This window comes from Archocentrus centrarchus, chromosome 24 (genome assembly GCF_007364275.1).
Source record: "Archocentrus centrarchus isolate MPI-CPG fArcCen1 chromosome 24, fArcCen1, whole genome shotgun sequence".
Taxonomy (NCBI): domain Eukaryota; kingdom Metazoa; phylum Chordata; class Actinopteri; order Cichliformes; family Cichlidae; genus Archocentrus; species Archocentrus centrarchus.
This window is the reverse complement of record NC_044369.1, coordinates 5,529,816-5,543,047: the sequence shown is the minus strand read 5'-3', so window position 1 is coordinate 5,543,047 and position 13,232 is coordinate 5,529,816. Positions and strand designations below refer to the sequence as shown.

The 13,232-nt window shown below is 42.6% G+C and overlaps 1 protein-coding gene across 10 annotated transcripts in view; it reads left to right on the top strand.

Annotated features, from left to right (window-relative positions):
* The window catches only part of afdna (afadin, adherens junction formation factor a), a 121,316-nt gene that overhangs the window by 40,219 nt on the left and 67,865 nt on the right, over positions 1-13,232 (top strand). For 6 of the 10 annotated variants that reach the window (XM_030722266.1, XM_030722267.1, XM_030722264.1 and 3 more), the window contains exons 2-9: positions 1,205-1,400; positions 1,556-1,668; positions 2,106-2,263; positions 2,490-2,644; positions 5,880-6,037; positions 9,202-9,286; positions 9,696-9,836; positions 12,666-12,710. In XM_030722266.1, the coding sequence (XP_030578126.1) occupies positions 1,205-1,400; positions 1,556-1,668; positions 2,106-2,263; positions 2,490-2,644; positions 5,880-6,037; positions 9,202-9,286; positions 9,696-9,836; positions 12,666-12,710 (1,051 nt within the window). The remainder of the gene's footprint in view (positions 1-1,204; positions 1,401-1,555; positions 1,669-2,105; positions 2,264-2,489; positions 2,645-5,879; positions 6,038-9,201; positions 9,287-9,695; positions 9,837-12,665; positions 12,711-13,232) is intronic. The other 4 variants (XM_030722271.1, XM_030722265.1, XM_030722270.1 and 1 more) reach the window with 3 other exon arrangements.

Below are 13,232 nucleotides of genomic sequence, written 5' to 3'. Positions count from 1 at the left end.
GGTAATATTTAATGATTAATTTAAGAAGGCGCACATCATCCCTGCTGCCACAAACAGAATCTGAGTCTGTGAGGAATGCTATATATACATAAATCCTCCATTTTACTTCAATAGCTTGGCACAGGGGTGTGAACAGACCATTTCTCTCCTGCTTTATATTTCTTTTAGTCCCCCAGAGTGAGATGCGATCACCTACTTTTTCAGCGTGATAGCAGCTACTAGCTGTGTAACGTTGGCACACTCTTGAATACCTAAAATCTTTCTTTGATGAGGTTATGATGAAATATGGGACCAGATTTACTGCTGAGCCTTAACATATGCATATGTGCGCACCAGGGCTGCAAGCTACAGCTGCTGTGTCAGCACAGTGTCGCATACTTACATCAGGTTAAAGACATTCTTGTTCTGCAGTAGACGAAGGAAACATCAACATGTAGGCAATGAATTTGTACACATTTGGACAAAATAGCTCTGAGTGGTTATATAACACAGGCTGTGTGTGTGTGCTGGAGAGGTTTTCTTAGACCTGCACAATGAGTAGATAAAGTTGGAACACACTAAATCAATGTGCAGATCAGGAAGGTTCCTGGAAATGACATTTGATACCAATTATATGCAAATGACTTGAAATAAAGATCATTTAAATCTAAGTAAACTGGAACTAATCTGTGTTGAACTGCTTTAAAGGGGATATATTTCACACATGTGCCTAAATTTTTTTGAAACGACATACCTGCTAATGTTTTTTTTTAATATCTTCAGGCTTTAATGTGATATTTGGACTACAATCATTCGCCTCTTTTTAAGACCTGGTGGAACTGAAGTCGTTTGTTGACTCCATCCATGCGGGCCGACAGTCCAGAGCAGTGAATGACTGATCAACCTTCTTTTCCTGTCGCCGCACAACCTGCTGACACGCTCAGCTCGCTGGCTGGCTCTCAGCCACCGTCGCTTTTCCCCTCCCGACACAGTCAAGGCTACTGAACAGTCACCTTAACAGTGCCGTCCTGAATTAATAATAAGTCGGAACTACTGCTTGTGTCCCAGTTTTTCACTCTTCAGTGTTAATATCCAAGTATTTGTTTGTGTTCTGCATGTAAACATAATTGTGGTGAAATTAGATGTTTGTTTTTTTTCCCCCCTGTAATTTACAGTTTGTATAAACAGATGAGTGACTCTCCTTCTTCTTGTTTTTCTCTAATAGGACCTGGAGTTCCATGGGGTGATGAGGTTCTACTTCCAGGACCGGGTCGCCGGTAACTTTGCCACCAAGTGCATCAGAGTTTCCAGTACAGCGACAACGCAGGACGTCATTGAGACGTTAGCCGAGAAGTTCAGACCAGACATGAGGATGCTCTCCTCACCAAAATACTCCTTGTACGAGGTTCATGTCAGTGGCGGTGAGTCTCACTGATTTCTAACGAGAGCAACGGGTTACAAAACCAATTTTAACCTTAAAAATGCTAAATCTGGAGAGAGATGGCTCTCATATGAACTGGTGTCTCCCTGTGTATGTGTGGGTGTGGGTGTACGTGTGCGTGCGCGTGCACTTTAGAAGAGCGTCAGCTGGACCTGGACGAGAAGCCTCTTGTTGTGCAGCTGAACTGGAACAAAGACGACAGAGAAGGACGCTTTGTCCTGAAGAATGAGAATGATGTCCTGCCCAAGGTCGGTCATTCTGACTGTTTGCTATTAGTGTTCACTGTTAATCGGTAGGCTTGCTAATGAGATGAATTATTCTTCCATTCGTTTGCAGCCTGTCGGGGAAAAAGAAAATCACTTCAAACACTTGCAGTTACTGACTGGTTTAAAGTTCTCGTTCAGTTCCTCAAAATCTCAAAACAAGTTAATGTCTAGAGTAGATCCTATGTGGTTCAGCCATAATGGTATAAATGCACCTTGGAAGAGGCAAACCAGTATGGACTACGTCAGCTGTCCAGAGTGTAATCATAGACTCTATATAAGTCATTTTCAGCCCTTCATCAAAGATGCCAAAGATTTTCTGTCTTTTCCTCGCTCACTTTCCTCATTTGTCAGTTATTCACCCAGAAATGAGTGCATCTGTAGCAGGCTTCTCATTCAGCATCACTCCCTTGTTTTACTAGAAGAGTCAGAGTAACGGACCTGAGAAGGAGAAGGATGGAGTGATACAGAACTTCAAAAGGACTCTGTCCAAGAAGGAGAAGAAGAAGGAAAAGAAGAGGGACAAGGAGTTTGCCCGGATCCCTTATGGAGATGAGCCGACACTGAGCCGCGAGGATGGGTAATGCACTCATCCATCTTCCTGCCCTGCCCTTACATCCTGACAGTCCTTGGAGGCGATTTGTTGTTCTTGTTTTGTTTTTGTTTTTTTTGTTTTTAATGCCAAGAAAAGCAGAGAACACTCCAGAAGAGGAAAGAATAGCAGTTTAAACTCTGACCTTTCTGTTCCTCCCTCTGACTCTGTTTTTCCGTGCTTCTTTTTCTATCCCGCTTGTTCGTTGGTTCAGGGAAAACCTGGCAGCAGAGGTTTACAAAGACATGCCGGAGACCAGCTTTACAAGGACAATCTCCAACCCGGAGGTGGTGATGAAGAGACGACGGCAGCAGAAACTGGAGAAACGCATGCAGGAGTTCATGAGCAGCGATGGGAGGCCAGACTCGGGTACTTCTTAAAAATACCTTGTTTACAAGTGTATTCAGACCCCTTTCTCTTAATCCCAGCATGAGCTCAGATTATCCAATGGTTACCTACGCTCACAGGTCTACTTTAGGGGTTGTCAGAGAAATAACCAAGCCTCTAACTTCACCATAGCTATTAGTGCATGCATGCATGTATGAGATATAAGAATAAGAACAAGTAGTGCTGTTAGATCCAAAATGTAGTATACTTGGACAGCATTATAGTGTGTTGTCTCACTTTATAAGACAAGACAGTGAGCTCTGAGGACAGTACATTTAATGAGCCTTCATATATTGAAGTTTCACTTTATTAAAGGGTCATTTGTTGCTCATTAGAAGTAAACTGAAGTCAATCCACAGTCAGCTCACACAGCGACTCTTTCACACAGAGTTTGCAGGTGGTATTACTTTGATGCTGACTGTTTTTGTATTTTAAAGGCTAATCTGATATATTATTACAGTCGTGAAAAAAGAGTTTGCACTGGACTCTATACAGTAATGTGAAAACTTAAGTACACCCTTACTGCTTCCATAGGAATTAAGACGTCAAGCAGCAGTCAGGAGCTGCTAATCAAATGCACTTTAATTGATCAGCAAGTGTGAGCACATCTGTAACAAGTTTTGGCAGGTTGCTCATCTGGAGCATTCAGGTGTGTTAACACAATCTTCAGAGGAGTAAATGTCTGAGCAAATTCATCCCAACGTCAGACTGTGCAGTGCTCTGAGAGAGTGCAACAAACCCCCCGAGAGCCACCTCTCAACTCTGCAGGCCTCTGTTAGCATGTTAAAGTTCATGGCTGTGCAGTTAGACTGAGTAAGACTGAACAAATAGACCATAATTTCCATAAAGAACGTTTATTGGAATAAGAGCGCTGATGAAATGTAGAAACTGACCCAAATATAAAAATCTGCTTTAAAGACTCTCCTTTTTATGTCACAAACCCAAAGTGCACAGCCAGAGATGGAGCTGGATTGTCTCCAAAAACGAGTCTGAATATCCTTGTGTGGCTTAAAGGAAACCTGATGTGACCCCCCCCCCCCCCCCCCCCCCCCCCGGAGATAATCTGCAGTGACCTGAACGTCACAGTTCGCTGCTGCTCCTTATCTGGTGGGCAGGGCATGAGAAAACAAGTTAAATTCTCTGAATCCAGGTGTGCACAGCTGGTTGTTTACCGGTCGTGCTTATATAACACGTGGATTAGCGGTCCACTTTTTGTTATTAGTAAATTGTTTTCTCTGTTCATCACTGATCACTCACGCTAACATCAGCTGCTTACCAGAAGTGCCATATGTCACTGGAGCGGCTCACGCTGACATGTTTACGCACACAAACAGACGTGCGTTTGGTACGTGTCGAATGAATGAAACAAACATGCTGACTGGTTCGGCGTGTGACTCAGGCATTACCTAATCACTCTGCCAGACAGACAGATGGACGAGTGAACCGGCTCTAAAAACAGCTCTAACCGCTGCCCGCATAAACATACGTGGAGCTGGCGAGGCAGGGCGGCTGGCGGTTAGACAATGACGTTCTCCCGACAGAAAGCGCTATTTAAAAAAAAAAAAAAAAGCCTATTTCACGTAATGCTTCTGAAAATCCTGTTTGGTCTGCTGAAGGCTTCTGTGTGGGATTTACAAAGGTGATCATTTTCAGTTGACACGTCCCCATCACGTGGCTGCATGTTCCACCAGATGAAAGTGTGATGTATTGCAAACATTTTATGAGCATTGCATTTATGCTTTTACCCCAAACTCTTCTGAAACTGTACAGAAAGTTTAGTGTCCAGGTAATGCAGACAGAACTGACAACTCAAGAACCTATAGTGACAGGACTGAAGAGGGAGTCTGCTTTTATTATACTGAACAGGCTAACACCATTATATTGGTTAACTAAAACTAAAGTACCAAGTATTAAAAAAACATTTCAGGTACCTGAAATAAAGAACTAGGTGTGAAACAATATTTTACTTACAAAACAAAATAAAATGAAATAAAAATGTTTGGGAAATGAAAAACCTGTCAGAGCAACCAGATGGAGGAGGCGTCCAACCATCCATCCATCTCCTGCCACTTATGTGGGTCACAGGGGCAGAAGTCTGAACAGAGACACCCAGACCTCCCTCTCCCTGACTGCCACTTCCAGCTCTTCTTTGGTACTCTGAAGTGTTTTGAAGCCAGCTGAGAGGTAATCTGTCTAGCATGTCCTGGGTCAGCCTCCCAGTAGGATGTACCCAGAGTGCCTCACCTCGCTTCGCCTCTGAGGGGTCCAGCATGTATTCTAGTCCAGGGGTGGACAACTCCAGGCCTCAAGAGCCGGTGTCCTGCAGGTTTTAGATGTGTTCCTGATCCAACACACCTGAATCACATATAGAAGTCATTAGCAGGACTCTGGAGAACTTGACTGCATACTGAGGAGGTAATTCAGCCATTTGCTTCAGGTGTGTTGGATCAGGGACACATCTAAAACCTGCAGGACACCGGCTCTCGAGGCCTGGAGTTGTCCACCCCTGTTCTAGTCGGATGCCCAAACCATCTCAGCTGACTGCTTTGAGTGGGTGTAGTGATCCTACTCTGAATCCCTCTTGAAAAATCGAGCTCCTCACCCTCTGAAGCTGAGCCCAGGGGCCCTCATTTCCACCGCTTGTATCCACAGTCTCATTCTTTGGGGTGCTACCCGGAGCTCGTGCTCATAGGTTAGGGTAGGAGCGTAGATTAACCGGTAAATTGGCAGCTTCACTTTGAAGCTCCCTCTCTCGGGGTCTCCGACTCTGCTCTCCCCTCTCTTATGAACAAGACCCCAAGATACTGAAACGCCTTGATTTAGAACAGCAACTCGTTCCCAACCCTTTTCAGGCTTGGCTTTAAGAGCATGTGTTTAGACATGTTTGTGGTGCTAACAGGACACCTGTGGAGGTCTCACCCATAGGCTATATTTAAATAAGATGGACGTAGCCTACAAAACACTGCTCGCTTGTTTTATAATATCATGTTTAAAACCTCATCGTTAGCATTTTGGCACCATGTTGGAAATGGAAATAATTGGAAGAGGAGATGGAGGACTAAATTAACAGCTATTGCTAGTGAGTTCTTTTTTAGGGAGCTGCATCCATAGACTGACTTGGTGTGACGCCTAGATACAGATATTTCTTTGCCTTTGGTTAATGTTCCTACATTTTTCATGTAATACATTCAGAAATAATGCGCTCTTCTCCTCACAGGAGGCACTTTAAGGATATACGCCGACAGTCTGAAGCCTAACATCCCATATAAGACCATCCTCCTCTCCACGAGAGACACAGCGGACTTTGCTGTGGTGGAGGCTCTGGAAAAGTATGGGCTAGAGAAGGAGAACCCCAAGGAGTACTGCATTGCTCGGGTAAGTTTGCTTTCTCTCGCTATGAAATTGAAGATCTCCTCCTCTAACGTCATCTCCCCACCTTCTCATATCCCCAGTAAACACATCCATAAAGAACATAAAATCTATTTTGTTCTCACTAAAATTGAAATCAAGTTAAATTAGGTTTAGTTCCTCCATCTGCAGCAAATCCCATCAAACTCACATTAAGCATAACAGAGTTTGAGCTCCTTGTCACAGTTTAATATATGTGAGTTTATTCCCAGCTCAGTCTTAGATCTTCGTGTTCTAGGGGTGTAACGATTCTCCAAAAGCATGCCTTGGTTTTTCCGGCCTAGGATGCATTAACAGCTCCACATGGGAATCATGCTGCAATACGACATTGTGCGTGTTTGTGTTGCCATTTCTGTCTGTGTTTCAGAATTGTTACACCCCTAATCCATTTCTCCACTCAATACAACCTATTTCATTAATAAGCACCTTTATCATCCATCTAAGAGACCGTGGAAAGTCAAGGTCACTGTCGCTGCCACCTCGTTTAAGCCAATTTATTTATTAAATTTAAACTCATTTTAGAATGATGTATCATTTCTATGTGTTTTATTATTTATATGTATGTCTCATAGTCATATAGTTTTATCTGAGCAGCCCGGGGACTGCTGATGTATACTAGCAGTTTTGCTAAAAATAGGCATGTTTACATCTTATATTTTTGATTGATGTTCATTAACGTGCAACTATGCCTGTTACATAAATAAAGAGAATTAAAAAAAAAAAAAAAATACAGGCTCACTTCAGAGGAGCGGCAGGTTGAAACGGAAAGCTTCAGGAGGAATGCAGTTCAGTTGCTTTCAGACTGCGTGCCATAGCAGCAGCAGATTCTTGAAGATATTTGTGGGTGTGTGTGTGTGTGTGTGTGTGTGTGTGTGTGTGTGTGTCTGTCTGTGTGTGTGTGTGTAAAAAAGACTGTGATGATGAACTTGCCACACAGCCTGTCTCATATCTGTCCTCTCAGATATTGCCAATCATGGGACACAATACAGTGGAAGATCCTCTAGAGACACACACACACACACACACACACACACACACACACACACACACAGTAGATAGCAATGCTGGATAAGGTTACTTTTAAAAGTACCTTGTCAGCTTTACAAGATTGTTGCCATTAAGAAGTAATCTGTTACGTTACAGGGTTAACTGCTTAGAAATGTAACTGATCAGGGTGCCTTGCTGGACCAAAAGTAAACACCCCTCATATGGTTATACTGGCCAGAGGCTGTGTGGCCTCATAGCGGGCTGACATAGTAACCACTAGTTTCCCCTCTTCTGCCGAGCTAACTCGCTAGCTGTTAGCGCTCTCAGCATTGTTTGTGAATCTGTGCTGAGCTTGCAATGCTTCAAAATATATATTCCCCCAGCACACAACAGTAGGACCAGACTGGACAAACTAATGCACTGCTTTACTTGTTTCATCCTAAAAGTAATTGGAGTACTCTAACATGCTGATTTGTAATATGTGATATGGCACTCTGGTTGATAGCTGCATTTTGCTCATGAGTCTTGGGGTACACTTGGACTAGTTGGTCTGTACAACGGGTGAATACATTTGACTCCCACAGTCCAGTTTGTTTGACTAGTTGGGCCTGTTGAAGAGGTGTGCCCGGCCCAGATCAACTGGACTCGGACATGGTACACAGGTACCTGCACAGATCTCCATTAAGTCGTCAATGACAGCTACCTGTGTAAAAATCGCTTTAAGTAATGAACACATTTTTGAGAGTGTGTGCATCACTTTGTGTCACAGTCTAAAAATCAGGAACCCGGTCTCGGTCTGCAAGAGCATTTCTGTTTGTAAAGAGAGAGAGAGCACGAGAGTGTGATGTGTTGAAGCTGAGACTTGGGACTGCGTCGTTTAGTACGGTTTGAGCACAGGCCAGTGTGGGAGTTTGGGACAGTTGCTCTCAGGCACGATACGAGCTGACTGTGCCTCGTGCGAGTTCACCCTAAAGTGTAGGGTTCAGGAGGTCAGCGAGAATGAGAAATACCAGAAACTGCTAAACAATATCCTTCCACTCATCAATTTTCTCCTTATCTGGATCTTGGTGGGCATTAAACTAAGCAAAAACCAAGAACTGCCACTGCCTCCAACTCTTCTGGAGAGATGAAACTGTGACTTCTCAGGGGACTTCCTCCAGTTGGATGTTCTTAAATGACCTTATCTTGGAAGCTTACAGGAGCCTGAGCCACATTACATCAGTCATTCTGTGCTTAAAGCTAGACTCAAGATTATGCAATGTTTTTGTTTGTTATAATGGTCACTGTGTCAGGTTAGGAGATTAGTTAGTTAGAAACTCGGGTTTTTTTCGAGACATACAATACAAATCCCTTTTTTTAATCACAGTCTTGGTGGTTTTTCTCCGTGGGTAGGCTGAAACCTCTTTTGTAAGCGCCTAAATTTTTTTAAATGCAGGAAACACCCTGGACACTACACAAGAGAATGACCGACTGTCGAGCACATTGCATGTTTGTTCCACGTCGTAATCGGCTGATATTGAGTGATAAAGCCGAGACCAAACGCTGTTCGGTGGAATCAAATTTTTACAGCCTGTATTTGTGATCTTGTCTTCTGCGCACTGTCCGTATAGACAATGATAAGAGCTAGTTCAGATGGTAAATTAAAAGCTTCGCCACAGAATTCACCTCAACTTCACAGTACTGCAGATGCTGCAGAGCTCCACTTGTTGCTCTCCCACGCTCTATTGTTCCCCCACTTGTGAACATCATCCCGAAGTATTTGAGTCCTCTACTTGAGACGGTAGCTCCTCCTCAAAACAACCCATTTCTTACTGAATCCCATGGCCTCAGACTTGAGGTGCTAATTCCCACCACATCTGCTTTGCATTCATCTGCAAATTGACCCAGTACAAGCTTGAGGTCAGCACTCAGTGAAACCAAGCATACATTTTAGAGGGTGTGATGTGGGAAAATAGGATTAGGCACTGATGTCTTTTCTATATATCATCTCTCGGGAAACTAGCTAATGGGGATTGTAGACCATGTGGACATAGGAAAACAACCAATTTATAAACTGCCAACAGGTTGTTTAATATGTCAAAGTATAGTTACAACAAATATGAATAAACTGTGGATTAAGTTGCTTTGTCTCCTTTTATTTGCAGCAAGATGATAAGTCAGGTAAGGAGGCGATTCTGGATGATAATGAGTGTCCACTGCAGATCTTCAGGGATTGGCCTGCTGACAGAGGTAAAACGCACACACTTTACCTCACTGTGTAATTAGAGTGCGCTGTTCTGGCACTCTTTTCTTGGCCTCTACCGCCCCCTACTGCTGCTTCACTGTCATTACAGTGGAGTCATTAATTTTTTTTGTAATGAGTGTTGGGTTTATCAGCATAACTGTGCAGTATTCAGATTTGTATCTTTTCTTCTTATTTGTAGAGAAATATAATTACTTTTGAGGAGAAAAATTTAATGTGTTGTGTGTAAAATCATCTTTTAATAGCACAGGGTTAGAGGTGATGTTAGAGGATGGCGAGTCAGACCTCACAGAAAAGGTGTTTCAAGAATCAGATAATAAGTTGTAGATTATTATTTAACCTGTGAAATCTCTGCTGAGAGTACTGCTAATAAAATAGTCTCTCCCTCATATTCAGGGGCATTAGTGTTCCAGCTGAAGAAGAGACCTCCGGACTACCAGGGGAGGAAGGGAAGGAAAGTGGATGACAAGGGCCTCAGAGGGAAGGACAGCTCGCTGCCTCCCGAAAAACTGCCTTATCTAGTGGAGCTCAGCCCAGGTAGGAACACAACACTGTCATATCTGTCTCTTTATCTTTGGTTTAAGCCTCAGTATGCATTAACAGCACCAGTGGAAACAGCTTTTTTTTGTAATGACAGACAGTGACCAGCAGGTAGCAGTGTACCTGCATTAAATAACACTTAGGTTTGGTCAAAGGTGAGTCTGTCTTCATGTTCCCTGCTGAGGTGAGTGAATCACATGCGGCTACATTATTGCTCCCATATATTCTCACCACTTTCAGCTGTGTTGTGGTTTCTGTTCCTGCCACTGCAGCATTTTCTCAGTGTGTCAAAACCACTGCGGGCGTTTAACGATCACCGAAATACGTGCTGCAGACAGCTCTTAAAAATAGCTGGAGATGTTGGCACGTGCTGCCGCTGTCTGACTTCCATTTATCCCCCATCAGGAAGAGCTGGAGCTTTAATATGACTTCTTAAAGCTTCCAAAACACATTAGTGCACTGTGAGAAGTTACAGAAGAAAGACTTGGACAGTAGATCATCTGCTTTTAAGCTTGTTACACTTTTATACCTTCCTGAAGAGTTTCTATAAATCAGAGAATGTTTTGTTGAGGGATTTATAAGGTAAACATTTGGCAGTTCTTGAGATTAAAGGGAAAAGTTCAGGCACACATGGTAAGAATTTATGTAGGTATTATTAGAACAAAAAAAAGGCTGTCTTCAGTCACAGTAGCTGAAATCAGACTCTTTGAAACCACTGATTTATACTTTTAACTGAAGTTTGACTATGAGAAGCTCTTCATCTCAAAGTAAAAAAATCTTAACAGCCAGATCAAAGTCAAATGATGATGATTTAAAGAGCAGAAATGTTAAACTCCAAGTTGCAATGTTGATTTGGGAGTTTTTCCAAAGGGAATTATGGGAAATGGAGGAAATTACTAACTGACTTGAGAGTATACAGATTAGGGACCACACATACAGCAAGAGGTAAGTTGCAGTAATGCAGTAATAGCAGCCCAGATTATTTGTTGTGAAAGCTTTTTGAAGGGAATTTTGCTAAATGTGACACGACCTATCCTAACAGCTTGTTTCTTGCTACTGATCCCTCTCTCTTTATCAGCCTTTTTGCCATTTTCCCACTCATGCCATTAACTTATCAGACCCAGTGGTGACCCAAATTCTTATCAGCACTAAACTGGTTTGAACTGTGGTGCTGGAATGATATTGGCTAACCAGTGGGCCTGATCCAGGAATGTACTAACACATCTACTTCATCTACTTGTAAGGTTGACGGGTCACTGATCATGGAAGACTGCCAGGATGGGAAATTGATTTGGTGGCTCTCTTAAATAATGGCTACTTGGCACAGTGTGTGTGTGTGTGAGTCTGTCTGTCTGTGTGAGTCAGAGTGAGTGTGTTAACTCCTGGACCTTCAGCCTTGATAACACTGCTTTAAAAAAAAAAAAAAAAAAACCCACCTGAGATTAACTTTTCAAAGGCTCAAGATAAAATAAAGTCTGTGCCCTCATTTCTTTTAAAACTTTCCTTATCATTTTGACCCCTACTGAGGTCAAGTGCTGTTATAAAATTACTATAAAATTTTTTAAAATTACTTTAAAATTGTATTATCTAATTGCAGATAAGTTTTGATTTCCTGTACAGTGCACCAGAAACTGATATGGATGTTCATAGTTATTGTTGGTATCTAATTAAAAGCATTTAAATGATATCCAGGCTACTGAGGGAAGTCCTGTATCCACAAGCATACACCTAAGGGTGCTTTGTTCATAAACTGTATGTAAAAGATGGACATAGGCACTACAGGAAGCACAAGCTGAGTCTTTTAGGCATCACCATCTAAGCTTTATGAAACCAGACCTATCAAGCAAAAGACGAAGCTGACTGAGGAGCATAATTGAAGCATACCCTGCTTTATACTCCTCCTGATCATTAATAATCATAATATACAAAATGCGCTTCATGTTGTATTCAGTTAGATTTCAGAGTAGCTATTAAACCCATAGAAGAAAAGTGTTTACTGAGGTCACAGAGCAGGGGAGCAGATGACCCATAAACTTTTATACAACCAGAAGTCTTTATGCCCCCTGCTGGCCATTAAAAAGAAAGCAGCTTTAAGGTGCTTAAATGGTCCAGCATTGACTTTAGTTTTCAGACTCAGAGCCTGTATTTGTCTTTTATGTACAGTCTTTGTCTTCTTGAATGAAATACCAACTGCTGAAGGGTCATTGTTACTGGTGACACCTGGAGAGCACCTGCAGTTATTTTTCATGGCTCTTTGACTGCGCTTCCCAGCAACTGAAGCTTGGTAGGCGAGCCACTAGAAAGCATCATGATAGACGATTGGCTGGTGCGTTCTCCTTTTTACGACGCTCGGCAGCACCTGATTGGATGAACGCCACTCCGCCTGCGCTCTGATTTTAAAACAAAACCAAAATGCTGGAAGCACAATTTACTGAGGTATAATCACTGCCTGTTATTTGCTTACTGGTATCTGCGGGTCTGGTTTGTTTAATTAATTTAGGATTAGGACCCTGACAAATGTAGACAGTCAAGGCCCTTTTAAAATATTGTGTGTGTGTGTGTTTGTGTGTGTTTGCCTTCCATGCAATTAATGGGTTAACAAGGTAATGCTGCATTTTTCCTTCTTGCTGCATTTTCACCCTTTTGCGATGTCTGTTTTCTTTCCCACCTTCTTTATGGCATGGGGTGTGTGTGTGTGTGTGTGTGTGTGTGTGTGTGTGTGTGTGTGTGTGTGTGTGTGTGTGTGTGTGTGTGTGTGTGTGTGTGTGTGGGGTCTGTGCATGTGTCCTCCTACCTCCGTACCTGCCTGTCTGCCTGCCTGCCTAGGGCGAGGGAATCACTATGCCTACTACGCCTATCGGCACCACGAAGGTAAAACTCCACCTCACCTCCCCGTGTGTGTGTCTGTTGAGGTTGTCGGGCGAAGTGCGTCTACCCCCCGACCACCTGATTTGGCCAACAGCAGTCAAACACATACCCCGCTACATGTTGTCGATGAGATTAAGGCACAAATACTGCTCAGAGAAGTTAGGCAAAAATAATCAAGACTATTCAAATTTTATGTAAGAGTGATTATTAATTTCTGTGATACTATGAAAGCTTTCAGGATATAAAGTTTGAATAGGAAATGGGATTTAACATTAAATCCAGGCAGAGGGAAAACTACAACCTTTTTAAGACAGTTTAAAGAAGTTTGTGGAAGCTTTTTTGCAGCTTTGAATTCATTTTAACTCACAATTACACACACACACACACACACACACACACACACACACACACACACACACACACACAAACACACAACAAAACCCTGGTATTTTCAGTGAGCTACCAAATTTTTGACTCAAAGCAGGAGAATTGCACTTGTGTTAAGTCTACGTCGTAGATACCTTG